Source organism: Strix aluco, chromosome 2, assembly GCF_031877795.1.
Source record: "Strix aluco isolate bStrAlu1 chromosome 2, bStrAlu1.hap1, whole genome shotgun sequence".
Classification (NCBI taxonomy): Eukaryota; Metazoa; Chordata; class Aves; order Strigiformes; family Strigidae; genus Strix; species Strix aluco.
This window is the reverse complement of record NC_133932.1, coordinates 36,125,477-36,153,456: the sequence shown is the minus strand read 5'-3', so window position 1 is coordinate 36,153,456 and position 27,980 is coordinate 36,125,477. Positions and strand designations below refer to the sequence as shown.

Below are 27,980 nucleotides of genomic sequence, written 5' to 3'. Positions count from 1 at the left end.
CTTCCTAAGCAAAGGATCTGCCTTCAGCATTTATGTGTGACAAGATGTGTTTCTAATTCCTGCTTTCAAGGTCTCCTTGAGAACTGCCTTCTGGTAGTTATTGGGCTTGTCCTCTCCAGTATCTCCTAGTGATCCATGTCAGACGATATGAGAGAGTCCTGTAGGAAACCAGCTGATGCAGACAGCAGATCAACTCTTCACTTAGCATACAGCAGGACAGACTACTGGGTGAGCATGTCACTCACTGCCTGTGGCTTCCCAGCAGCGGGTGTACCGTTTCCCTTCACGACGCAGTACGTCTCAGCTCTAATCAAGTGTGTGATGGTATTACCCTTTAGCACTTGTAGCCCACCAGGGATTATCACCACGAGCTTCTGTGTTGATGTTTCTGAAGCGTGTAGAGGCAAGTTGCCGGGATGTCAGAGAGCTGTACAGAGAGCGTAAGTCACTGCGGTGGAAAACAGGCACTTCTTGTCTTTCCTATTAAATGCGCGGATGAGAGAGAATGAATAGCAAAGCCTGCTTGTCGTGTTTTTCTAAGCAAGGCATATAAAGCTGAGTATTTGTAGAATGAAATATGTAAGTTTAACCTATGTATCTGTCAGGACTTTTTTAATCAGCCAGGTTTTAAAAAATTCCAGCTCCTGCACCAATTGAGTTTATAAGAGTAGTGTATTTATTTAGTGTTGTTCCAAATGAAGATTCCTCTCCCCCCAAGTTATTAATAAGTGGGAACAAAGCTGGGGAAACATCATGTTTTTAGAAGGTCTGAGACTTCAGGGGTGGGGAGGGGAAGTGATTTAGGACGTTTTATTTTCACCTAAGGAAAAAACAGAGTCTATTCTAGCCTGCTGTGAACACAAGGGGCTGTTTTAACTGTTTGGCATTGTTCCTGTTGTTTGTAACTAAATAGCACTAGCAGATGAAATTTTTTTGATACCTTACTGATCGCTTCTGAACAGCTTCCCTTCCATGACTGCAGAAGTCAACAACAGAAGTTTACACTGAATTTTAGGTCCAGCTGTGAAAGGCTCAGACTTTTTAAAGAAGAAATAAAAAAAGCGTACTATACATCAAAATGAAAATCACGCCAAAGATGTACAAATGTGCAAGGTTTAATTTTGTAGTAATTGTCGCATAGTATTTACATTATTTCTGCACAAACTTTACCTTTTAGAGAGCATTTTCTTGTTCACATCATATGCTGCCAAAGGTCAGTGGAGCCTTTCTAGCTTTTGGATGTCTGCAGAGAGTTCTGACTAGCAGAAACTGTTTGAGGGGAGCCAGAAAACCGGTTCACACACTCCTTCTGAATACATATTGAACACATCTTTGCCAAGCACTAACATAAACAGAGCCAGCCTGTAATAAAGCCCAAGAACTTATTAATTCACAGAGTGCAGAAGCAGGTGCTATGAGTCTGCTACTTCTGCAGTTTTGGTTTGTGCTACTCTTGTGATAGTTTTTCCTACTCTCATTTCACTCTTAGGGCAAAACTTACCTTTCCAATACACAGTGATGAAGTGATCTGTAATTAGCAAGAGAACTGAAGAACTGAGGATATTAAATTCACACTCTCGAGCCACAAAAAACTGCCCACCTTTCTACAGTTATTACAGGAACCAGCAAAGGGGAATAGGGACATCTACCTTATTGAGATCCAGTGGCCTACATTCTTGCTTGAGGGAAGTGCTGATGTAGTAACCTGAACCCCATCCCATTATTTTCCTAGCTCTCTGCCAGTGCAGTCTATTCAATATAACATCTCACTGGTGCAGATGGCTCAGCTCACTGCTTGCATTCATGCAGCAATGCACCTCAGAGCAGTGGTGGCATGGTGAGATATGCACAAACCCTTCTCCATTAGGAGAAGTTTCCATTTTTCCTGCCCAGATGGAATTCCACTTGCAGGTGTGGGATGTTTATTTGCAAGAGAGGGCTAGAGAGTAGTAATGTATACTGTATAAAAGGTCAGGCAAAAAGTCTCATATAAGAAGCAAGCAGGATGAGGGAGGATTTAGATACAGGATGAAAATTGTAAAACTGGCTTTAATATTGCTATTAGGCTTCCATGGGAGGGAGAGAATATGTTAGCAATTTTATATTAGAGGTAAACACAATACAAAAGTAAGCCTCTGAGAGATCACTGTGCCTCTCCTTTCTACTCAGGCTATATTTCTTTTTTAAGTAATAATTGAATTTCCTTCACAAGTGAAGTCCTCAGTACTTAAAGAAAATCAGTACACAATGGCATCTCAGTTCCTGAGCCATATATGTAATTATATGATTGAAATAGCAAATGTCATCAATAAGGCTGCATTTGTCTATCACAATCATTGTCTGTTAGATTGTTGTTCAGTACAAACCTAGGACCTGGATGTTACCTCTCCCATATAGTAATGCAGAGCAATTGGGACTGTGTTTGAAATACAGACTGAAGGTTTGTTCCCCTGAGGGTTATGCCATCACTTTGCTTATGCACCACTTTTTCCACAATAATTTTGAATTTATTGGCCAACTCCTACCAGACTTGAGAAAGCAGAAGCTTCTGAGATATTAAGTTTCTAAGCATTTTATGAAAATGAGCAGCTAGGCAGAGAAAACTGTCTTTATGGATGCTTCCAATGGAAGAAAGGCAGCAACAGAACTCCATTTACTAAACAACACAGAGGCACCACAGGGATGCTCATCACTCCACAGGAAAGAAGTGTTTTTGGCCCACTTCTTACTAAAATACAAGTACCTGCAGCTGACCCTATTACAGGCCAGGTGTCCTCTGTAATGTGGGGCTGGGGCCATCCTGGGAGATAGGAGGGTGTGAGAGGTGCAGAAATCCAGCTTCACAGGAGCCCACCAAGAGCCATACAGGACATTCAAAGGGAGATGGGTGCTGAATGTAGGTGCTAAGTCATACACCAGTTATTTTGCTCCAGAAGAGATTAGCTTTTGGGCAGAGCAGAGAAAAATCTTTTCTGTTTCAGGCTTTTCTGGGAAGAACAAAAAGGAGACATTACCCAGCATAAAAGGACCTGAGAACCAAAACCATACTCACATGAGCTTTCACTCCTGCTATGAAGCAGTTGACTATGCTCAGTTAAGGCAGCCACAGGTGGAAAACTGGGGAACTTCAATACTCCTACTTTAATCGGAGCCCTTACAAGGAGAAGTAAGTAAATGGATAATATTTTACACGTGCTACACCCTCCCTCTGCTAATCCTCCCTCCTCCAAATACAGAAAGACTAAGTCTCAGCCTGCTTCTCCCCACTCTTTTCTGCATCTAAATTCCCAATGAGGCAGAGCTGGGGACTCTCCTCTCCAGCTTAGCAACCCAAAAATGTTGGGCACCTCTCTTTCTCTGCTTGTAGCCTTGACCCAAAACTTTTGAAGTCTCTAAGGTCTGTAACAAAGTTAATAACATTTGAACTTCATTTCTGGTGCCTCCCATGCTGCGCCTAATCTTCCTGCAATATTTAACTATTGAAATTCTTGTTGTGGACTAAAAACACCTGCTGCAAAACTTGATGTTTTCTGTTTGGTATCAAATTTTCAAGATTGTGCTAAATTTTGAAGAAGCGGAACATTTGTTCTTCAGTGTACTTACTCAGGCACACACATAAAAGTGGCATGTGATATGAAATGTATGTGGTTAATATTATTCACAAAGATAATGCTAAGGGAACTATTTAACTGGCTATGGTTACATACCTGGATAAAAGGTGGAAGAGGAAAAAAGGCTTGAACCAGTTACATCCTGAGCAGAAGACTTTAATTCCTTTCATTGTTAATCTTAGAAGAAAGTAAGGGGAAATAAAACCCAAACCACTATTTCTGTTCATTCCCCAAAATATAACACATTATGAGCCTGAGTGAGACTTATTATTCCCCACCCCTCCTTTTGCAGGCAGTAGGTGCTGCCATAAATCCCTGTGTCTGACTGATGAGGTAAAGACAGCTTTTCAACCTTCATTCCATATTGCTTGGCTTTTACAGCTTTAAAAATTGTGTCAATATTGCCTTTGCAGTATAATATTTTGGTAGTTCTCCTTGGGTCTATTCTGAGTTTGCTTAAAGATAAAAGAGACGGTAATTAATTCGTGTGAAAGAAAAGGCAGATCCTTAAATCCTTTCCTGTTGGAAAGCAAACTGAAGTGTGTGCTTAGTAGTGGTGGCAGTTAAGGGGTTTCTCATATTCCTCATTTTCCCGAGAGGAAGAAGATGATTTGTAAAAGCCCTTATTATATAGGAAGATCCACTTATGGTGTTTGAGGACATGAATTCAATCCCAGGCTGTGAGTTTTAGCATTCTCATAGAGATTCTCTTATTAGCACTACTTATCAGCACCATGCTGCTAGAATAAGCTGTTTATAAAGAACTGGCTCGAAGTCTCCATTTGTAATATTCAACAACCAACAAAGTATTGCTATTCACACAAACCCCAGAACGATGTTAAATATTCTTCAGCTGGAACATTATCCTTTTGCTACCCATTAAGCCAGACAGAGAGGCAGGCCTCATAGCAGATTGCCCAGTGCTCTTTCCTATGTCTTATTTTTGGATGCTGTACAAATGCCAGTTGTTGAAAACAGAATTGTTCTGAACAAGAAAATTAGATGCTGAAGGCAAGAGTACCTTTCTCATTGGCTTCAGAAAGAACAGACTATATGAAAAAGCTGCTGCTGGAACCTCACTTGACACAGACCACTTCTATTACCCACTTCTGGTGTGTGTCCAGCAGACTCCAGTTTGTGCTATGGTCCTTAGACACATGCAGACATGTGCTGTGCCTACTGCAGCCTTAAGCTTAGCATTTTTGTTTTGTTGGCAGTGAGGCATTTCTTATAACTGTAACAATCTTTGCTGGTCATTGCATTCAAAGTGATTTTCATTATGAAGCAATGGGATTTGCACTTATTTTGACCAGGTGAGATTCTGCCCATCCTCACAGTGAGTAGCATTTTTATTGGAGAATTCACCATGTGATGCTGTTTCACTTAGTTTTGTAAGTTCTTTGTCTTAGTGTACCAGCTTTTCACTGTCTTTAAAGAAAAGCTCTGCAGTCGTCAGTTTTCTGATGCGGTTGTCTTTTGGGGGAGATCCTTCAAAAAGCAAGGGGTCATGTCTTCTGCCTCAGTCTCTTGAGTTAAATGTTGAGCAGATCCACAAAGACTTAACCTGGTGTTTGGGGTGAATTTCCTACCTGTAATCTATTTGTAAACATTTATATAAAACAAGCCATAGAAAGAAAATACTCAGATTCTGTGCCACTGGCTGCCCTTCTTGTTCCCCTCCCACCACCACCTCATCCCCCTGGCAAAAGCTAATCTGGTCACAGAGTAACTACAAGAAAGATACTATGAGTTTCCACCAGCTGGGAGCTGAAGGTGGATCAACTGCTTGTAAGGCAACTCCACTCACCTCTGTAATATCAATGCACACTCCCTCATGGGAGGCCAACCCAGAAGGTCCCAGCTTTTGCTATGTGACCATACTATTTCAGTTAGCTATTTGTATAGTGCAGTATTGGTCAGTAACAACAATTATGGTAGAAGAAATTTCATCTGCTCCTTGTTGAATTAAAATGAGTTTTTTGAATGGACTGCAAAAGGTGGGTTTAGGACAAATGTGGAACATGACAGTATGCAGTGTATGAAATGCAGATCAGTTCAGTCACAGGACTTACATTAGAGAGTAAAACTCTGCTTTCTTGGACTTCATGGTGGGTCCCTTTGACTATTCACATGAGTAAGACAAGAAGACTTGACTCTCCAAACAAATTGTTTAGATCCAAACCACTTAGAAGATTCTTGAAAGGTTTTTTGAACAAGTTGTTAAGAAAGGTACAGTGTAAAATCAGAAGACAACAGTTATACTGCAGGAGAAATATGCTGGATTTGAACTTTTCTACCACACCAGCCTTATCTAACAGAGATTAGCACTTACTATTTCTTCATTGTCATTTTGCAGGATGGTAAACCACTATTTTTCAGGTTCATACAAGTGCCTAATCAAAACACCTTTCTGATAGGGACTGCAGAAATATATGCTGTTGATTCTGAAGTCTGTCTTTTGCATTTCTCTCTACTCAGTTTGATCCATGGCAGTTGTGATACTTTTGGCTCTGTTAGTTTTCAAGATGTTTCAAATTTAGTATGTCATATGAGGAAAAGACCCTGAGACAGAGGCAAAAAGAGATGTGTGAGGCATGGGGAACAACGGCAAAAAGGAACTGGGGAAGAGGGAGAACATCTTTGCAGGCCAAATATCTTTCACGCATCTTGAGCTCCTACCCTTCATTCCCTGTATCACTGCACATCTCCCTTCCCCACCTCTCTGCTTCAGGAACTTCATCCTCTTCCCTTGTAGCAAGGTCTCTATATGTCCTATCACACTGCCTTTTCACTCCCATACAGTAGCTTTTACTACTCCTTATCCCAGCACTGTTTGCTTCATATCTGAGTTCTACAATCCTCCCCTACGAGGAGCTTTGTTTTCTTTTCGTCACTTCTTCTCAGTATGAGGAGTTGTGTGCCTCTATGTGCTCACCCACAACTTCTTCAGTCAAATCTCAAGATATGTGAAAAAGGAGGAAAAAAAAGATTGAATTTAAGGAAAACAAGAATAAAATTTGCTGCATGTACTGGAGTTTTTATGGAGTATTTGCTGCTTAAATATACAGTGAGAGGTACACTCTGAATATTTCTGCTCAATCCTGTGGTACAAACTATTATGGAAAGGATGTATCTCCTACAGTACTTAACCGTTTTGGAAAAAGTTATCCCCTGTCTTCTGGGATCCTTCCACACACAAAGGACTTCTTGTTTTTTTTCTCAGCATGAAGCAGAGAAGCCAAGTAAACTACTGAACGCTCCACAGTGGGGCTGTGAGTCAGCTCCAGGGAGAATCTAATCAACAACCTGTCATCTTGCCCAAGCTTTAGGAGTATGGGGGAGGTTTCAATTACTTTATCTCTTCTCAGGGAAAGTGCCTATCACCTGGTTTCTGATGCCAAGTACATCACGGGGAGATGGGATACTAAGTTCTTGCTTTTAATTAAACCACATTCCTTTTTGAAGTTGTATTCAGCAACTGAGAATGCCTCTTTCCTGTGCATAAGGTCTGTGTGCTTTAGACTCCCAGATTCCTTGCATGTATAAAATCTTCAAAAATGTCCAGGAGATGTAGGAGATCAAGCCACTGCAATGTAAAAAGATAAAGGCTCCTAAATCTCTTTTGGTGCTTTGGAAAATGTTAACTGCTGTCCCTACTGACCATAGTGAGAGGAAGAAGGAAGAAAGATGGACTGTGATCTATGCCTGGGCCATTTTAAGATTTTACAGCTGAAAGACAAGATCGTTGAAGCCCGTTGTTTAACCGGACCAGAGTCCAGAGGGAGTGCAGAGCACTGGTGTGAAGTGCTTTCTTTGGCATGTCCAACTCAGGAGACAAGTCTCATGAACCAGTTATGGGTTCTGAGTGCCTTTTTGTGGTTAACTCCAGCTTGAGAACGTATTGCTTGCAATAGTCTAACCTGAAGGTGATGAAAGCGTAGTTTGCTCAGCCAAGTTCCACATCCAAATGTAAGGGGCACAATTTCCTGGCTAATTTCAGATGAAATTAGGTGTTCCTGTTGTTATTTTGGTTTCCTGAAACAGAAAGAGCAATGGGAAACTTAGGTCCACATCCATCTTAGCTGCAGGAGGGCCAGTCCTTCCAACAGACATGAAACCACAGCTTCTGCAGACCTGTTGGTTTCTCCCCTTTTGCTACACCCAATTGCTTTCTCCAAGTTGTTCTGCAGAAGAGAGTTCTCTGTATCTGGTTTTCAACTTTCTTCAGACTGCAGACAGCTAGGAAAAGTGTTGCTGAGGCATGGGAAAGAGGGCAGACTAAGACTGCTGGGATAGTGGTGGCCCATAACTCATGCAGTCCTGTCCTACTGGTTCATAGTTTGACATAGCCAACAAACAGGAGGAGGGTGATGAGACTCTGAAGAATTTCACAGTTAAAGGTCTGAGAGAAAATCAAGAAGCATAGGAACTACTTTGCCTGAGTCTATTTATTCTGAGACCTCTGAGATGGCTTATATGGTCAGCCCCTGGTACCAGATAGCCCCATTCAGGAAGACACCTGTTTCTCTGGGCCGAGCCACTCCCACCAGCTGGCTTTCTTCTAGTGTCAGCATAGATCTCTTGCTTGTTGCTGAGGTCCTGCTGGCTCCTACAGGCTGCATGTCATAGATCCCTGATAATGCAGCACATTTCAGCAACTTTCCAAATTGTTGATTGCAGATTGTTGTTGGCAGTTTTTCTCTGAAATGAGCCTTACACGGGTTTTGACACTTACAGAAACAGTCATCGCTCAGACAGTTGAGGGTCACTGCAAGGCAGTGCTGATAGATTTGAAATCTGGCCTATTTCTGGCATTTCAGAGTACTTTGTAAAGCCTTTCACTCAGACCATACTAAATATGGAATATCTTATCAACACACTGTTACACTACAGCTGAGCTCTTGTGCTGGAGATTCAAATAATAACCTTTTTGGGGTTCAGAAGACTTGCCATGTTGAAAAGACAGGTAATATAGAGTAAATGCAAATTAGTAGGTGATTAGTGTGTATCTGTGTTGTGTGTATTAGAAGAGAATGCAATTTGAAAGTGTAAATTCTGGTATTATTAACTTGGTTATTTTCAATTCTGAGCTCTTGCTGGGAAGTCATGTATTGAATGGGTCATAAGAGCGGTTTTGATTTCCCTTTTTTTTTTTTATGTCTGTAAAATTTGCAAATGTTGTGTGCACCCTTATTTACTTTGCAATTATCCTGCAAGAGCAGTGCTTGCTCTCTTGGCCACATTTTTCAATTACTATAATTCTCTTTTGGTAGGCTTCCCAGATAGCGAAAGATGTAGCTGCACAGTCTCAAAATGCAATGGGCAGCCACTGTCACAGTACAAAGCCTTGCTTTCCTCATATCTGCTCACTTGGCTGATATCTGAGACCACATCATGGAGCCTGTCCTGAAGACTTGCTGCTAGGATGTGGTCAGGAAGATTTGGGCTTAAATTCATGCCCACAGGAAACAGGAAATGTGGGAGTCTGATCCAAGCACTCCTCCCAATGTGCTGTGTGACCAAATATTGCTGTACCCCCATTTCTCCTTTTGTATGACATGGGTCATACTATCTACCTTCTTCTGCAAATCTCTCTGAGATCCACAATTGGCTGTAGGGAGGTAGTGAGTAAATATTATTGCACTTACTGGGGTGAACACAGAAAGCCTCCCGTACAGAAGCTGTGCCTCAGTTTTCCTTGGGCTGGGGGAGCAGGTATGTACCCCTGTGTTCACACACCCCATGTGCCCAGCCTGACTTACAGTCTTTCCTTTCTACTGCAGGGCAGGAACCGCCCCAGACACATTAGCTAGCATCCATTCAGTATGCTCTTTTCCACACAGTGGCTATCGAAACGTATTTCTACTCACCTGACAATATCATTTTTAAAATGAGTAAGATTGAAGATTTTATATTACCAAACAAACAATGGTAAAAGCTTTTATTGACCTCTTGCCACTTGCTGGAGGACCTGGAAAAGAGCTACAAATTGCATGTCACTCAGTGAGCCATTATAGATTCTGCATCCCCTCTCATGCAGGTGAGAGTTCTCCCATGCTGCTGACAGCAATGGAGGGATTTGTAACTGGGTCCCTGCCACACAGGGCCAGGGGTCACAGCCAGGAGGCAAAACTGGGTCTTGGCTGTCCCCAGGCTTTGCCAAGCTGTTTGCTCCTGGATAGTCTGGTAATTTTTCTTACCTGCTCAGAGAGGGAAAGAAAGAAAGGCCCTAGTGTAGTGGCCTCTCCTTTAGGACCCAGAAAGTGCCCGATGAGACCCCACTCCCATCGATTTCAGCAGGCACTCAACAACTTACAAGTGACTGTGCCTGTTATGACATGAGCCTTACTTAAAGTTTGGTCTCATCCTCAAGTGCATATTCATTTTGTTTAGCTGGTTAAAAAATGGTGCCATTCTGTTGATTTGCTGTGATTTATACCAGCAACAGGTATAACACTTTCTGTGTATGAGTGTCTTTGGATTTGTGTCCTGAAAGCAGCCAGGGATAAGGAGATGTTTGGTTTATTCTCTCGCAGGTGTGCCTCTCTCTGCAGTTTCTCTCTGCGAATGAGCTCCATAGTAATGAAAATCTACTCAAGCAACATCCTTCCTGAGTTCTTGCTTTTAGAATATTTTTAGTATATTTTTTCCCAAAAAGTGACTTCAGCATCTGGTACTCCCAGGACCAAAGTGGATTGCTCTACAGCTGAAATAGAGCGGTATAATAACAGAGGTTTGAAGTTCAGATTGCTTTCATGGTGTGCCCAGAAGCAAGCCTTGCAACTGTAATTATTGTCAGATAATTTTTCATTTTATTGATTTAAGTTTTTTCCCATATCACTGATTGTCAATAAGGACATTTTTCCCCTGGACCATTGGGTGTAAGGCAAAATAACTTTGCAGTCTAGTAAAACAGTAATAATTGAATGGTGATATACACAGATGTGGCTGGTGAGGTTTCAGGGTTATTTTCTCAGTGGAAGTTACACAATTCCAGAAGTCTGAATTTGTCATTTACTTTTTGTTTCAGGAGTTGCATTATTCAGCCTAAGAATACATAGTTTTTACAAACAGAATCTAATAGAAATAACATGTGTCTTTTTAAAAACAACGTTTGGTAATAAACAGAGACCTCCAGTATTTTAAAGATATATGTAAAGCCTTGGTGCCAGCTACTCAAAAATCATTTAGAGACCAGCAACAGAGGATCAGATTCTGCTGCTGTTCCTCAGCATGAGTTGTTTTTTGCTTCTACTCAAGTCTTTTGAGGGTAATTTGCAATCAGATAAAACTCAGTGTGAGAAAGAGCAGCAGAGCTGGACCCCGAGTCACCTGGCACTTAGCAAAAATTGAAAAATACCAGAGGCACCTGAAATTTTCACTGAAGACTGGTGGTCACCAGCAAATAATTATTATTATTATAGTGGTAACAGTGACTCTTGGCTTCACTGGCCTTTTACTACTTTGAGTAAACAGTCACTTGCCAGATTATTATTATCTTGGCACTTGATGCAAAAACCCCATAGTTTTCCATGTTTCTTAAAGCTGAGTATACACTTACTGAATGAGAGCATTTATTAAACATATGGGGACAGATTCTCAACAGGCATTAAATAACTTACCTCCATTTGCCAAGAACTCTTGCTTGCTATGTTTTATTATGTTGAGAACTGCAGGTTGCATAGGTGGGAAATGGTGGAAAATGTAAATAGGTGGAAATGCAGATTTGCTATGAAAAGCCAAATCGTTTTAATATCTCCTGATATCATGTAGATCTAAACTCTGTGGTGTTGGATTGTCCTCAGAGTTGTATCTGTATTACAAGGTCATGAGCAAGAGAGAGACGTTAAATAGGGAGTGCTGTCCTAATACAGGAAGAAAGGGGCATACAATAAAACTAGGATACAGCAGGTTCAAAATATTTAGGAAAAGTGCTTTACCCTCTGCCACAGGACACTTGATATTAAATGCTTACATATGTTCAAAAGTAATTGGGCAGAATAATGAAAGAAAAAGTCATTAAGGTAAAATACTAAGATAACATTTCAGGGTCAAGAAATCTGTGATCATCAGCTTGCAGGGACAGTATTCTGGAATAGCAATGCTATGTGCTTTTCCTATTTTTTCGCTCTTTCCTAAACCTCAGCTATTGGCACTGTTAGGACAGACTACAGGGGTGGATGAGTCTTTGATCTAAGTCAATACCATTTTTTACATTCCTCCATAAAACATATTTTTTGAGCCAAAGAATGAGAAAAACTTGCACAAAGAGACTGTTGTATATGGAGATACACACTTAAGCTATAAATTGATCTAAACCATAACCTAAATATCCTAAATTAGACATCTTCAGACATAGGATTTGGTGTGATCCCATCACCAGACATTGATGGCACACAGAATTACTAGGTGTAGGGATATCCTGACTTCAGAAATCAGGCTGATTAAAATTAGATGGGGTGTTTGCAGTATCTGGTGAAACTTTGTCCATTCCACAGATAATCTCTTTTGATATTCAGGAGAATGGGGCAAAGCTTGAAGCCCTCCTCAGTTTTCCTTACCTTGGCTCAACTTGTACTGAAACAAGTAGGACTTTCGCCCCCATAAAAGCATTTGGACTTTTTCCAGCAATGATAAATATCAGCAGGCACACCATCCTTCTGGTTGAATAAGGGTCAAAACTAAGATGTTGCAATGAAAGACTTAACTGTGTGACAGGAGTTCAGAGCATGAGTTAAGATGGCATGCCTTCCTCAGCTCAGGTAGACATCACCAAACAAAAAGGGCTGAAGATTGATGTTGCTTAACACTACTTTGTATTAAAATCATCTTGTAGCCTGAATTATGTCTTTCATTTGTTCCTCTCTGAGTTTTTCATCAGCTGAGGTCAGCTGGCATTCACCCTACCGATCACATCCTCTGAAAGTTTATTCTTGTCCACATGAGAGAATAATTTGACATCACCCAGAATTAAAACCTCGACCCAGGATTCATTCAAGTGAACGGTAACTTCAGTAGACACTGAATTCAGGACTGGCAGTTTTCTACCTTTGTTTATTTGTTCCATTTGTGTAGTGAAAGAAACCCAGGTAGGTAAGTCAGAAAACATCTAGGGACAGATTCAGATGTTAGTCACATCAAGGTCACACAGATGTCACCAAGAGGGCCTGTAGGTTTTTATTACCTCCTTTCTCTTTTGCAATAACTACTTTTTCAAACAGTTAACCAGCCATACAGCCCACCACACTGCACTGCTTTATCTATCAGCATCCAGATGAACTACTGCTACTGGCCAATCCTGGAGGATGATTATTCCATAGCATTTATTAAGCCCCAGGAAAAGGAAGGTAACTTTGTGTGTGTGGAAACAGGCTTATATCCATATCCTTAATAAGGCTTTAAAGCAGTTGTGGAGACCCAGAGAGTTCTCATGGAGAATCTGATACATAATGTAAAGAAAACTTGACCCTTTTACCATACCTTGCATCCTGGGACCAAGCAGCTGCTGTGATCTTTACAGGATGCACAATATTCCAGTGATACGTGATAGAATGGTGGACAAATAAAACAGAAAGGGTAGGGATTAGATAGCTTAGGTCCAAAAAGCATTAAAGGGCCCTTGATAACTCCTGGGAACTATTTATTGATTCCCTCTATGCATTGCACATTCCCATTAAGTGATTTCATTTCCTTATTTCTCCTAATCACATCACTTGGTTTAGAAGTCTTTTGCTCTCTGAAACCTGGATGTACACAGATAAGTTCAATTTCTTGTGTGGCTATACTTTTTATTACATGTGAAAAGTTGATACCGTAAAAGTAACTCCTTGGAGCCAGCTGGTCTGGAGCTTTCATCATTACAAATCACTGCATCCAGGAAGCACCGGCTAATTGCTGTGTTAGTCTCAGTCAGACTAACATGTAGCTTTTTCCATCTCTGTAGTGGACATAGATAAAGTCCTTGGAAGATGTGGCTGCCTCTCCAAAATGTATTGCTGCCTTGGAAATAGTAGTAAAAGAGATCACTAATAATAATAATAACAATAATAACCATAACAACCACAACAATAATAATAAGGCAGTGATGTTGTAATGGTCAGATCCTTGAGTCATTATTGTAGAGATTCAATTTGCCATTGTAATAGCAGATACTACAAATAACTTCTACCATAAAAAAACATGTTCCATGCTGGGGTACACTGCTGGGAAACAGCAATTTCATTTTGCAGGGTAGGGAGAGACTGGAGAAAGAGAGAAGGATTGCTGTTCTGGTATTTTTCTTTAAAAATTGAGAAGTGGAAGGTCTTCAAATATTTTAGTTTGACAAAATGGAAAAAAAAGCATTCCTTACTCTAGCTGAATCTCACACCTCATCCTGGGCCATTCAGTGCTTTTACTGCCCTTGCCTTAAGGAGCTGCCAATGCCCTAGGCTTCTCACTAGCCAGCCCGATGGCACCTGGAGAGCAGGAGGTTTCTCTTCCTTCCCTGGGAGTGGGCAGAGAGTCACCTCTGCTGCCTCCCAAAGCCCAGCTGACTGGGAGGGAGAGTGAGGAGGGCACTGCTGCTCCCAGGGACAGGATGATCCTGGCCACCACGCACTCCCCTTGCAGACCTTCCAGCCTGCTCAGGGCAGGACTCGCTGTGGGCTACGGCTCACCCAGACCAGCTTTTGGCACCGCTCACCTCCGAGCCAGGAAAAAAATCTGCAGCTACACTGGAACAAGAAAGAAATGAAAACAGAGATACAGAACATCGGGTCTATTTCCATTGGCTCTGGATGCTAGGCGCAGTGTATTAGCAGCCTCTCGTTCCCGAAAGATCCCTCCTTTGCAGATATTTACAGAGGCATCTGCAGCAGTCAACCGGACGGCACCTAAATGAATGAAAAATAAACCTATGAAATGGTATTTCCCATTCTTTGGAACACAGTAAAAGTGTCTCCTGTGCCTTTCAGCATCTAAAGTAGATACATTCATCAGTGCAGGAAAAGATGCTGGCACGTGGTTTGGGGAGACACATATTCAAAGGAAACAAACCCAGTACTTTCCAAATTAAACACCCTCGTCATTGTACATATTTTTAAAAACCAGGCTACCAGCAGTGTGAATCATTTTCTCCTGTAAGATGCTGAGCCCTTTGGAAGACCTTTGCTTCCACAAGATTTTGTGCTCTTTGTAGCACAAATGATTTGCCCTTGTTTAAGAAGATAATGGTTTCCACTGCAACTCTTAGTCATATTTGTATAAGTGACTTCCTGTGGTTAACACATCTGCTCTAAGTGTAAAGCCATGTGTCATTTAAGGTTAGTAATAAAACACGTCATCACAAACAGGCGTAGACTGTCCAGTCCCTTCTTACTTGCAAAGGGAAGAGGACGATGTACTATGTGAGCAGCTGGTGCCTATTGGCAGTGCACTGTGCTGTGGTTCATCCGGGTTGGACTGAGGGACACTGCCTTTCCTTTGCTTTCAGATCTCACGTTCACCTGATGAGGGGAAAAAAACTGTCTCATTGTGGAGAGCCAGCATTAGTCTTCAGACACCACTTAATCCTGTTTAAGGGGGTTTAAATATTGTATGGGTCTGATAAGGCCCCTCACAAGGGGAGAATTTTCACTTAGAAAGACCAGCTAATAAAAGAGCTCCCACCATCTGTTCATCCCTAGAAAACCAGTCAGCTGTGGGCACAGAAAAAAATTCTTAACTTGAGATGCAAAACAATCTGGATACAAACTGAGAATCACCTGTGCTTTGTTTTAAATGAACAGTTTCTCTTACTTATTATGCTACTTTATGATTCCATATAGACAGAAGGGATTAAATTCCCACTCATGTTCAGAGAATGTGCACACTAGCAGTCATTAGATGTAATTCGTCACCTGTTTAAATCCCATATGCATTGATAGGAAAATTAAATTCAATTTCCTTTCAAGTTTAAATATCTCTAAAGATTCTCCCCAATCCAGGAAAGCACTTAAGCAAGTACTTTACCTTAGGCATGTGAGTGGTTCTAGTGATGTCAAGTGCTTTCCTGGACAGGGCTGTGATCCGTAACAGATGTACACCTGCACCATAGAACAAACACCCAGCAAATGCAGAAAAGTTAAGGCACCAGGGTACTAGAAACACACTTGATTATTTTTGAGGTCCTGTGATTTTGCTTCTGTCTGCGAGATTTTCAGTTGGAAAAAAACCCCAACAAAACCAGGGAAATTAGCTACAGAAAGGCAATGTTTCAAAAGCGCATAGTTCTCTTAGTCTCTTGGGCAAAATTTTACACAATCCAAGTTTCAAAATAATGTTAAGGTTGCAAAATTGAGCAATCATAAAAGTCAGGAAATTTAAAAAGTTAGTACGTGTCTTTCAATGTTAGCTCAGCAATAGCAAATATATGTAGTGGGAGAAGTTTATATTTGCAATTTCTGTGTTAAATATAAACTTTAAAGTATTCTTGTTGACCATTAATAAGCAACATAAACTATATTGGTATTTAATATCTATAAGAGGCATCTTAATCATAAGAATTTCCTGGCCTTGGAATTCAGAGGGCTTGGTTTTGAAATATAAAATGTCACTGTTGTGTTGCTGAGTTATTCTGGCTCTTTTCTCACTTATGGGTGAAAGTCATCACTGGGAAAGAAAAGGAATTTCACCTGTGTTATAACACAATTCTCACATCAGAATAGTTTTGTGACGTTTATGAAATGCTGTGATTTATATAGTTAGGGAACTGACTTAATTTTTTGGGTTTTTTTGAGAAGTAAGAACTTCCGTGGTAAAGAGACCGCAGTGCTTCCCCTTTGCTGGCAAGAGAACTAAACCTCCCAAAACAAATGTGCTTTACCTGAATTAATAATACGGAGGTGTTCCACAAAATGTTTAAAATACAGAATAATCTTTCCAGGCCAGATGTATGACTTTCTCAAGTCTATGTGTCATGGTTTAACTTACTGTGAAAATCTAAATACAGTGTGATGGTAGTGTTTAGATAAGACAGATGTAGAGTGCAGCACAGGCTTGGTATTGAAGAAATGCTGATCCTTATAAATGAGCTGTATTGCGCTCTGGGATTTTCCTGGCTGAGTCTTTCAAAACCCAGGATAGATTAAATCATCACAGCTGGGAAGAAAATATCAAGAGTTAAATAACTACTTTATGAGAGTTGTAAGAGTGTGAAAGTTTTAAGAAGTTAAATAATTACAGCACTCTCTAAGAGTTACAGGAAAGACGAATGAGTTTGTGGCCAATGGTCTCATTTATTCCGATGTTGTCCTGAAAGACAAATGAAAGTGTCAAAGATGTGGGGAGAATTTCACACGTGACCAAAGGTGTATCTATCAAAGCAAATACAGGTCAAAGTGAGGCAGTGAGGAGTCCCCCACACGCTCAGTTCAAAGGAAAGATGACACTTTGAACTCAGTGCTCCCACTGATTTTTATGTTACGTTTAGTGCCCCAGGTCTTGTGCAGTAAGTCATGAGCATCTTAAGCTCTCCGCTAGCCAGCTGTCAGCTTTTTTGTTAATGAAACTAAGCCAGCCTGGGAATAAAATATGGCTCCCATTAAGGTATGCAAGTGTGAGGACCTAAAGCTTTACGCTCCATGAGCATGTCACAAGTCCAAAACTAAGGCAAACACCTAAGGAAGAAGATCTTTGTATAGTGTTTGATTCCAATGTATCATCTCCTTAATTGAACAAACTCTGGGGAAGCTGGTCTCTGCTTATACCAACAGGATTGAGCGAGTTCAGACCCGTTCTCAGATATGTCTTCAGTGCACCCAAATGTTGTGTAAGCAAGAATGGGGATGTTTGACCGATCTGGGGCTGTCAAATGTCTGTCCAGAAATGCACTCACATCGCCTGCTGACCCACTGGGTTCTGCCAAACCTGGGCAGGAGGCACCATGTATGTGTGGAGCCCCCAGGCAGTCCAGGTGCCACCAGTCCCCCCGTGCTGCCCACCTATTCAGCCTAGGTGCAGTCTGTGCAACATACACAGGCATATAGGATGTGCTGCTCGGAAATTGCCCACATTTCTATCTGGGATTCTTCCCACCAGGAACATGGGAACCAAAAAAGGCAAACAAATAAAATAAAAAATGTGAGTGGGCTGCGAATGCCCATACAGCTGCAGGCAGTTGGGATGAAAGTTTATCAGGCCAAGAGGCACGCAGAAGGGAGAGGCGAAGCGTGCCCTGAGTCCATGCACATGGAAATCACAGGGAGACGTTCCGCTGACTCTGGGCAGCTTAGCTCAGATCCAGAGAATGGCCCTCCCTTTCCCCCTCCTCCCTCTGCTTTGTGTCTGCTGAGTGAAGCATGGCAGCCCAGATCTTATTTCAGGTTTTGTGATGGCGCATACTTTCTCCCTTAGATCTTTCAACAAGTGAGCACCAGCCTCTCTGTGTGGGACTGTTAACGCTCCTGGGACTGAGTCTGGAGACAGGGGTTGGGAGGGGAGGGCTGGCTGTGCTGCCAGCCATCGCTCCTGGAAAGCCATCAGCAATCCCAGGAACGAGAGTATAACTGAAGATACAGACACCTAGCAGGTTATGCTACCGGTAACCCAGTAAATTTGATTTCAGTCTTTAATGAAGTAATGGTTCAAATATTCCGAAGGAGTTTCTGAAACCACCTGCACCATAGGATAATGCTGAGATCAGTTTATGTAATGGCTGAAGGGGCAAAGACAGCATAAAGTACAATACATCACAGAGCGTTGCAAGAAATGTGGAATTAAATTAGCTTGAAAACTATTTTAAGCACTATTAAGTAATGTAAATAATGTGAGAGTGGAGAGCAGAAGGGGAAGAGGGAGTGAGCCCAGGTGAGACATGGATAATAAAAAAGATATCATAACTCTCGATAGGTATTTGCAGGGCATACACATTAACGAGGTAATTTGTTTAGGCTGATTCAAGGAAATATGGCTGGGAGAAAGAGTACGAGGATTTGGTTTGGCTCTCGGGGTGTATTTCTAAACTACGAAGTGTAGCAGACTGTAGAGCAGTCTGCCACAGGAAATGTTAGAAACTCCAAGGCTTGAGTCATTTAAAAACTGACTGGGCAAAATCACCCAAGAATAATCTGGAGGGAAACGCTTGTGCAACTGGCAGGCTGTGCAAGCACAACGGTCTCCAGTCATAAATTGTAATAACTCGGATACAATAGGTAGCCAGAAATCTGCACACATGTGAACGGGGGGACAGAGCTCAAAACCTCTGCCTCCCAAGGTCCCAGAAGCCAAACTGTGTCAGTGTAAATTGGTGTATCTCCATTCCCTTCACTGAGTGATGGTGCACTTACTTATGCTAGCTGAGAGCCTGGCCCAAGGGCTTCTGACCTTCAGGCTAAAGTAGTTCAATCATCTCATGGTATTCCCAGGTAATAAATACTCTGATTTAGCTGTTAGGCTTTCATAATCTGACTGGGCAGCGATTAATTTACCAGCTCACGCTTGCAGACAGGAATCCTCCAGTGCACACAGAGCCCCTCGTAAGTTCTGCGTCATTCCGGCTGCAACCCTTTCTGCAGATGTGGTGGCCTTTTAATCTGAGGGCCCGATAAAAGGCCAGCCTACGCACAGACTTCCCCCGGTTCCAGCGGATCATGTTCCAAAGATGGATATGGTTGTTTCCAACACGAGGCTACGAGGAGACCCTCTGATGTTGATTTAGCTACTTTTATTCTGGAAGTAAAAGCATCCACAAAGATACTGGTACACAAACAGTTGGAGTATCAGTTCCCACATCTCCTTATTTTGCACAGATTTGTTTGTGCACCAGTACTATGCATAAATACTGAGATGAACTCTTACCTTGCCTTTTTCTTGTATACTAGCTTACAATAAAATTCTATATTAAGTTTAGAGCAATGGCTTTGTGGTCTCACTGTAAAACATCAGTGTTTCAAACACTGAATTTATCCTCAGTTGAAATTATTTCCATTTTGTACGTGGAGAAGAAAAGCCAAAATTATTGGAAATGTCACCCAATATTTAGTGTTTGACAAGTGGAACCATGTACCTGATTTTCATAGTACTGAGTATTTCATAGCACATTACCTTGTCCCATCTCCCACTGAATTTCTTAATTGTCATGTTTGGTACCCCCTGAAAACGAAATCTGGCACCTGTGATTTGCCCCACACTCCCCAGAAGCTTTGGGAATAGTGTGAATAAAGCATCCTCAACAACAGCCTTGTTCATGTCATTTTTCTGACTAAATGAGGGATGGGCTCTAAAGGAAAAAAGGCTGTTTTATCAGGTACATATAGAGGACTTCATAATGTTTGTGTGTTTGCAGATGAATCTAAATTAAGATGACCCAGACAGGTACTAATAACTCAAGCAGAGTTTCTTCCAAAGCCACAGTCAACATGTAAGAAAAGAGCCCATTATTTCTAGTATGTTAAGCTGACCCATCCAGCAGTGTCCCACAGGCAAACAAACGCCTACTAGCTTCAGTAAACCAATTTCAGTGAAAGGATTGACTTTTTTAAAAGAAATGAAGGTTTATAGTGTATATTTGCTACAGTGCTCTTTTAAGACATTAATACTGTAAATAAAGGGCAGAATTAAGTAGCCACATTGCATGTAGAGTGCACTTTACAAATGTACTATTCATCATATCCTCCTCTATGTTACACTTATATGGAGAAGGCCCTACCACATTGTGGATGTTTATTATCATTCAAAACTAACAACTTTGGCTACATTAAGTAAAAAATGAGATCATGTGAGCTGCTAGTGGTCCAAGCACAAGAGCTTTTGTTCATGTGCCAGACAAATAGTTTTATGCATATACCCCTCTGTCTGAACACATCAATCATTTTAAATAATCACAGTTTAGCTCTCAGATAATTTTGTCCTTTGATTCTTTTTTCCATACCACAGATTTTATGGGTGGACATTGGGACCCAGTTATAGATGTGACAAGTGATTTTAAGTTTCCCAGTTCTTGGAGCTTAAATCTGACTACCATAGAGTAGAGCTGAGCATTCAAAGGTTTCTCAAGCTAAGCATCCAAAACCCAAGCTGCTCGGAATCACAACACTCTTTTGAAAGGTCTAGTCCAGATGAACAGTTTCTGAAATACCTCCATGTACAAGTTTGGAAATATATACAGATACATATGCATGTACATATATACAATCTCTGATTAGTGTCCCTTCGTCCCTTAACCCTCTTGCTTACTCACACCGTGCAAACTGCTTCATGTTGCAGTCCTCGTCCCTGAGGCCTGGGATCAGGCACTGCCTGAAGCACCTTGGTGAGGAGACCCACTCCTTCCAGCTGCCCTTACTGACACCTGTTGACCCCCTATTGCCCTTGAGGGCAATTCATACCAGCGGTGATCTAAACCTCTCTCTGAAGGTACCTACCTCTGCCACTGGCTATCTGGAGGGCTGAGGTGACAAGACTCCAAAATCTGGGGAGTAAAATTATGTGGGATTAAAATGGGGTTTTTTTGCAGGCTCTCTAGTTTTTCTATGTCTGTTGACTTTTACATACTTGAAGGGTGAAATGAGTCTTTTGGTTTGCACCTCTAGAAAAACCCCAAGTAACACACCCCAAAAAGTTAAATATTTCTGTGATAGAAAAAATTTGAGGTCCACTCAAGAATATTTCAAAAAGTGAGATAATTTTAAAGCCATCAGTGATTGGCACAGAGATGATGTGTAACTGCTCTCAGGCAGGAACGAGCCATGAAATTAATGGCAGTACCACTGGCAGCTGACAGCACCCATAGCCAAGACAGACACCTGAAAAGCTGGCACAGGCATATCACCACAGCACTCATGAGAAGGATCCCATCCATGCAGAAGGAAAAAACGAGGCAGCACAAGGCCAGTTACAGGCCAATAGTCCCACACAGGGAAAGTCCTGGAGGCTTTGTGGATCTGGGGAGGTGTTCAGGCTTCTCCTGCACATCTGGCAGAGCAGCAGCTGCACTGCAGTGATCAATGTCAGCATTTGCCACGAAGACTTGTTTCACAGAGAAGGGGTGGGAGTAGGTGTAGGAGCAGCGTTGGTTACGGTGTGCCTTTCAAACTTTTATTGATTTCCTAATCTCTTATTTAAAAACATTAAGAGGGAGGGAGAAAGAAAAGAATTTTGCTGTGAACCCAGAGGGCCTTATTGCCCCTCAGATCTACCCACCCTCATCCACTTACATGGAGGGATCTCTTCTTACTGAATGCAAAGTGCCAGTCAATTTTTTCCCTAAAAACACTTCAGCAGGAGTTAGCAATGAAAGGGCCTGGGGAGGTGAAACAGTTGAACTCATGGTGTTGGAGTAACCTGTCTGTCTGGCAAACGTACTACCTGAGCTTGCCTGAAAGCTCTGATCCAGCTGGCACTTAGACATGGGCCCAACCTTAATAATTCAGGCTGTGTGAGATTAAGCAAGCATGTAAAATGAGTGCATATTTAAGGGCCTGGCTCAGCTGAAGTCCACAATAGGGAGTACTTCAGGCCTGACTCTCCACTGGTTTGCAGCTGGTAAGGATATCTGAAAAGGACATCACCACATCGCGCCACTATGCACTCCCAGTGCGGAGGATGAAATGGCCAGGTTTCCAGCATTTTTGAGAGCGAACTGGTGCAGAATTTGAGAGGCTAAAGTGAAAAAATAGGTTGGTAAGGGTGCACAGAGAAATACTAAAATTATTGAATTAAAATTCATTGGCAGAACCAGGGGACGAGAGGCACCACAGCCATAGTCTGCACAAGAAGAAGCAATTCACAGGTCTGGAGAAAGGGCTTGGAAAGAGCAGAAACAAAATGATAAGACTGGTATGGGTAGGGAAATAGTAAAATGAGAAACAATGAAAGAGACAGCAATAAAACATGCATCTGTCATTTAATCCTGGGTAAATACCCAGATTAGTGACATCAGTTTCTGATGTTAATTTGGAGCTTACTTTGGAGCCATGTCTCCCAAGGCTGACACAGCTGTGATACAGCCCAGTGGAAAGCACAACCAAGGGTTTATCCCAGATATGGCTGTTCCTGTACAACACAGGCATTAGACAAAACTAAAGTTTGTATGGAAAAGTTGTGTTTCCAACCCCTGTGCTCATAAAAATAAAGCTGGCATGAGCTGGCAGAGCAAGGAAATTCAAAAGTTTCAGATTCTTATCACAAATTTTCACATCATTTTACAATCACTCAGTGCTTAGATGGGCTTTGAAGGTCATGAAGGCTAAACACTCACACTGTTTCTTGATCGAGTTATTGGGTCTTGACATTGGGCTCCATCACCCCATGTACAGCGGTAAAGTAACAGCCCTCATCAAGCCAGGTCTGCTGCAGGGGTTCAGTTCAGCTGGCTCAAAGCTCCTCGCCAGTACAAGCCAAACTGCACCAAGGGGATGAAGACAAAAAGATTTATCTGATGTGATAGCCTTGGACAAGAACCCAGGAGGTTGCTGGTGTTGCTGCCAGAGGGGGTGCAAACAGACACCACTGTGGCTAAGAGGGACTTCCTCTGAAAGAAGCAGCTTGCATCTCATGTACTCCGCAACAGACAAGATGTGGGTGTTCGGCTGAGTAAGTCAAAGGCAGAGATGAGACATTTCAGGAGTGTGCTTAGTTTGAGAAAGCCGTCCTTGCCTTCTCTGGCAGGTGTACACTGAGCAGTAATGCTACTGCCTCCCCTTAGAAGTAAGCAGCGATTTTACCAACTTTCATTGTTTTGCCACCCCAGACACTGCCCCACAAAGGCTGGCTCTGGTTCGTTCACTTTCTAAAAAAATATTAACAAACACAATCCATGCGGAAAAAATGGCGGTTTTTTTGTTCTTGATTTTAACTAGGTCAGCCCACAAGAAACATCCAACCCTCCGCTCACCTGATCCCGCTGTTGTGTTCCTTGCCTAACCCGTTAGGAACAAAGCTGTAAGGTGAGATATTTTAACAAGGCCGTTGATGTTCTTGGAGATAAATGTGTTAAGTTACTGCTGGTTTTGCCACTTGCAAGCAGGGAGGGGAAGGCTGGTCCATAGCAGTTAAAATGTTACTGAGCACCAGGGGCAGCTGGCATCTGCTGAGAAAGGCACATGGAAAACATGACGCCAAGCAAGCGGGGCTAATTAACACTGGTTTCTTAAATTAGAAGGCTCTTAATGGCTAATGTTTAAAAATAACACCTTAATGACATCTAAAAATAGCTGCTGCCAAGCCCCAGAGTATTTGGACCTCCATTAAATTGGGAGTCCATTTCCCGTGACTGGTGGTGTAAATCACATTTATCTTTTATATCCTGTTCTGCCTGGGATTAGCTGCAAAGACTGATGCCTGACCTTGAAAGCCTATTTGCAAACATGCAAGAGTAACCTAGAGCACTCCTCTGAATGGTGTGCAATATATGAATATAATGTGCGGGCTGAGTAATTGGATAGAGTATAATCTCAGGGTTGCACTCATCTGCAGACATGCACAGGGAAAAATACTGAGGGAGTGGGGGACTATTAGACTAGGCAGAGACCAGGGATGTGAAAGAAGGTGATGGGGTTAGGGCCTGGGCCTGCGACACAGGAGACCCGATCCCCATTTCCAGTTCAGTCACAGATTTTCTGTGACATCTGTATAGGTGCCTCGTCCTCCTGCTGTGCCCCAAAGCCATGTCTAGATCTCCCTGATCCTGAAGGGGTATTACCAGGAAAATTTCTCTAAGGTGCATGGCATGCTTAGATACAACAATGATATACCTCTCAAGAAACAAATAGTAATATAAAAAGAGAAAATACTTCTTAATTTTCCTTATGCTTAATATCTGAACCAAATCTGAATAATCTGGAACGCAAACATATGTTGAGGACTTCTAGAGCTCTTACCCAAGCATGTGGTGGAAACAGAAATGAAATATCTCCGGCACTGCTGGTGATAACCATTTGCTTACTTCTGCTGTGCTTCTCTGTGTTGTGCTTGGCCCTAACCTGTGTCCTGTCATATCACAATACTCTGTGATAGCTGATACAAAGAGAGAATCCCGTGGCATCTACCTGGAACAATGATTTCCGATGTAAAACCCTCTACATTTGTCTTACTATTTGCAAATTAGGCAAATTACTTCAACAACCACATAAACCCAGTTATTTTCATTTAAGCATTATGTAAAGAGTCTCTAAAAGGCCAGAAAGCCCTAACAGTTGGAAAATGCCTTCCTAAAACTAGCCACAATAAAGGAAAGCTGGTCTTTGATTTTTCTTTTCCCTTCCAGTCAGAGGGCTGGGTACTTCTCTGCATATCCTGTCCAACATCGCATTCCTCCCCATCTTATATCTGCACACAGCAGACACACTCCCAACAAAAGAAAAGGAACATGTGTAAGTATAAGACTCTCAGTCTGCATTGCTGTCCTGCCTAGCCCATATAATCCCTGTGCTTTTCAATTTTTTCCTTTCTTTTGGCATAATGTCCAAGGCAGATTCTGGATTGTTTCAGGAAGAGACGCCCCATCTTGTTGTTATACTCAGAAATCGGTGCCTGCTGCGACATGGTCTGGAGATGAAGACGGGCACTGATGCACACCTCAAGCACTCCCGCCTCATTACTGAGATAAGGGAAATATAAACCAGCTTTTACTTTTCTCCCTTTGCGTTATTTTGTTGTTCCAGTGGTCTTCATTAGTTTGGCCAGGTGGTTTTCCTCCCTTTGCCTGCTAAGGCCCAGTCCTGCAAACACTTATGCTTTCTTCCATGAACATGCGTTCAGCACATGCATGGGTCTTTGCAGAATTGGAGCCTAAATTTGTTTCTGTTTCTGAATTCCAAGTTGGATTTTGATGCAACAGTTATTTTATATATTAAAATATCAGGTTTCTGCCCACACACATAATGCATGATGTATAACAGACCTTGCAAGGCAGCCACTGGAAAAGACCACTTAATCTGCGATTTATACAGAAGGAAGAGTTACTATTCCTTGTTTTTCAGCTAGAATTTATACGTGACCAAACTGTGAAGGTGTTGCTGCTCAGAAGCTCCATGATGTACATCTGGTTTCATGTGCTGTCATTTTGCCCACAACCTAAAATCATAAGCTGAAACTCCACAGAGGCTAATGAAAATTATTCCCCTTTGAATTGCTTTATTAAAACGCAACCTCAAGAAATACTGGCAAGTCAGGAAAGAGACTTTAATCCAATACTTGTTATCCTCTTCCACAGGTTTTAAATCACTCTCTTTGCTCCCTACTTTGAGCAAATACACCCTTATTGTTTCCCTAGTCCTGCCATGACCTTCTGGGAATGTTTTCATCATGTAAAGCAACCTGCAGTTCCCTACTTTATAAATCTCATTCATTCCAAGTGTTAACACTAGCTAATTCTCTGCTTTAGAAAGGAAATCATGTTTGTTTTTTTGAAGAGTCTGCTGGGAAGAGGAATATTTGCATTTAAAATATTTTTTTCCATTTCATAAATTGTCTTTTCTTCCCAGTGGACAACAGAAGACTGTTTATATAAGTGAAGAGGGAAGCTTACTTTCCCATTACTTCCACAAAAGTAAGATTAACAGCGATAACTATGCTAATTATTGCACTAACTGCACTTGGACTGCACCTTACTGGCTGGAGAGGTAATGCATTTGGGTAATAATTAACTCCTTTTTTCCTCAATTACCTTTTATTAGGAGAGCAGAAGGTGTCAAAGTAAAACAGCTGCATATCTTCCAAGAAAAGCTCGTGTTTTCCGAAGCGGAGGTGCTTTATTAAGAGAACTAGGCAGGACAAACATTAACATGGCAAGCTCGGCTGTTCAGTTACTTGGCTTCTCTCTAAGCCTGCTTGGCCTAATTGGGACATTAATTGCTACTATTCTGCCACACTGGTGGCGAACGGCACATGTAGGCACCAATATTATAACAGCTGTGGCCTATATGAAAGGGCTTTGGATGGAATGCGTCTGGCACAGCACCGGCATCTACCAGTGCCAGGTCCACCGCTCCCAGCTGGCGCTGCCCCCTGACCTCCAAGCCGCCCGTGCCATGATGGTAATTTCCTGCGTCCTTTCCGCGCTGGCATGCGTGATTGCTGTCATCGGTATGAAGTGCACACAGTGTGCCAAGGGGACTTCTGCCAAAGCCGCCATCGCAGTCTCCGGGGGGATCGTTTTCATTCTGGCTGGTCTTGTTTGCCTGGTACCTGTTTCTTGGACCACTAACAACGTTGTTACAGAGTTCTACAACCCCATGCTTCCCAGTGGGATGAAGTATGAGATAGGTCAAGCTCTTTACCTTGGCTTCGTCTCTGCATCTTTGACTATCCTCGGTGGTGCTCTGCTGTGCACATCGGGCGAGTGTGGTGGGAACGAGACACCTTACCAGACACAGCCCAGCAGCGTAAGAAGGACTGCTCCCTCCTATAGACCACCAACTGTCTACAAGGGAAACCATGCTTCTTCCCTAACATCTGCTTCCCATAGCGGCTACAGATTAAATGACTATGTGTGAGTTCCCTAAGATTTGCCTGCGGGACACAGCTGCTTTATAATTTCTGTGCATGGCATAAAACAAAGCTAAGATGACTTCTAATTTATAAGGGTTACAATACAAAGTTTACCATTGTTCTTTTCATCCGTTCCTTTCTTTCCCGAGGAAGAAAGAATGCAAACACAAAACTGCTTGCTGCAAAACCAGGAAAACAAATACAAAGGAGGTTGTGATATTCCAGAGACAGCACATACCTGCCTACTTTCAATTAGAGTTTTGCAGGCAGGCAGTTCAAGGGCACTTTTGCTAACAGTAATGGTTTGGTTTGTAGTTTCTGCCCTGCAACAAGCACTAAAGTGGAACTAGCCACAACTTGCTGTTTGAACAGTGTTCCAACAAAGGACGCCGTTTTGCCTAAAACAGAGAACTTTATGGTGAGACACAGCGATTTTCAGCAGTCCTGCTAAGCCTGCTAAGTTTCTCATTTCCGTAATGCATGAATGTTTCATTATGACAAGGTATTAGTTTTGCTTTGACTTAAGTTTTTGTTTGTTTTTTTAATAGTCCCTTGAAATATGAATTCCAATAGCATTATGACAGATGTCTTTGACAGCATGTTATAACCAATATTTTAAATTATACTACAATGTTTTGACCTTATCGAAATAAAATTCTAGCATATTTTTGAAACAAAAATGATGTATCATAATGGAAACAAACCATCTCAGAGGTTCAGAATTGGGTTTTTAAAAATGTCGATAATAGAACAAAACTAGACACTTGATGTTGAACTTTTATTTAAAAAATTTTTTTAAAAAGTAGCAGAATTTGTCACAGAATGGACATTTAGCTCTAGCAGATTTAGCATCCTGTACAATCTATGGATTATATAGATCACAAAAACCATTTCTAGAATCCTATCCCCAAATGCCATGTA

At 41.8% G+C, this 27,980-nt stretch overlaps 1 protein-coding gene across 8 annotated transcripts; it reads left to right on the top strand.

Annotated features, from left to right (window-relative positions):
* The first annotated feature begins 4 nt into the window (after positions 1–4).
* On the top strand, positions 5–27,739 carry CLDN14 (claudin 14). 8 transcript variants are annotated; one of them, XM_074816863.1, is made up of 6 exons: positions 5–440; positions 2,982–3,166; positions 23,429–23,515; positions 24,835–24,940; positions 26,054–26,118; positions 26,246–27,739. In XM_074816863.1, the coding sequence occupies exon 6, from the start codon at positions 26,354–26,356 to the stop codon at positions 27,062–27,064; it is 711 nt and encodes a 236-aa protein (XP_074672964.1). In that variant the 5' UTR covers positions 5–440; positions 2,982–3,166; positions 23,429–23,515; positions 24,835–24,940; positions 26,054–26,118; positions 26,246–26,353; the 3' UTR covers positions 27,065–27,739. The 8 variants fall into 8 exon arrangements, with proteins under 8 accessions (XP_074672964.1, XP_074672961.1, XP_074672957.1 ...); XM_074816860.1 differs by having other exon boundaries at positions 5–228; positions 25,059–27,739; XM_074816856.1 differs by having other exon boundaries at positions 25,059–27,739.
* Positions 27,740–27,980: the final 241 nt, after the last annotated feature.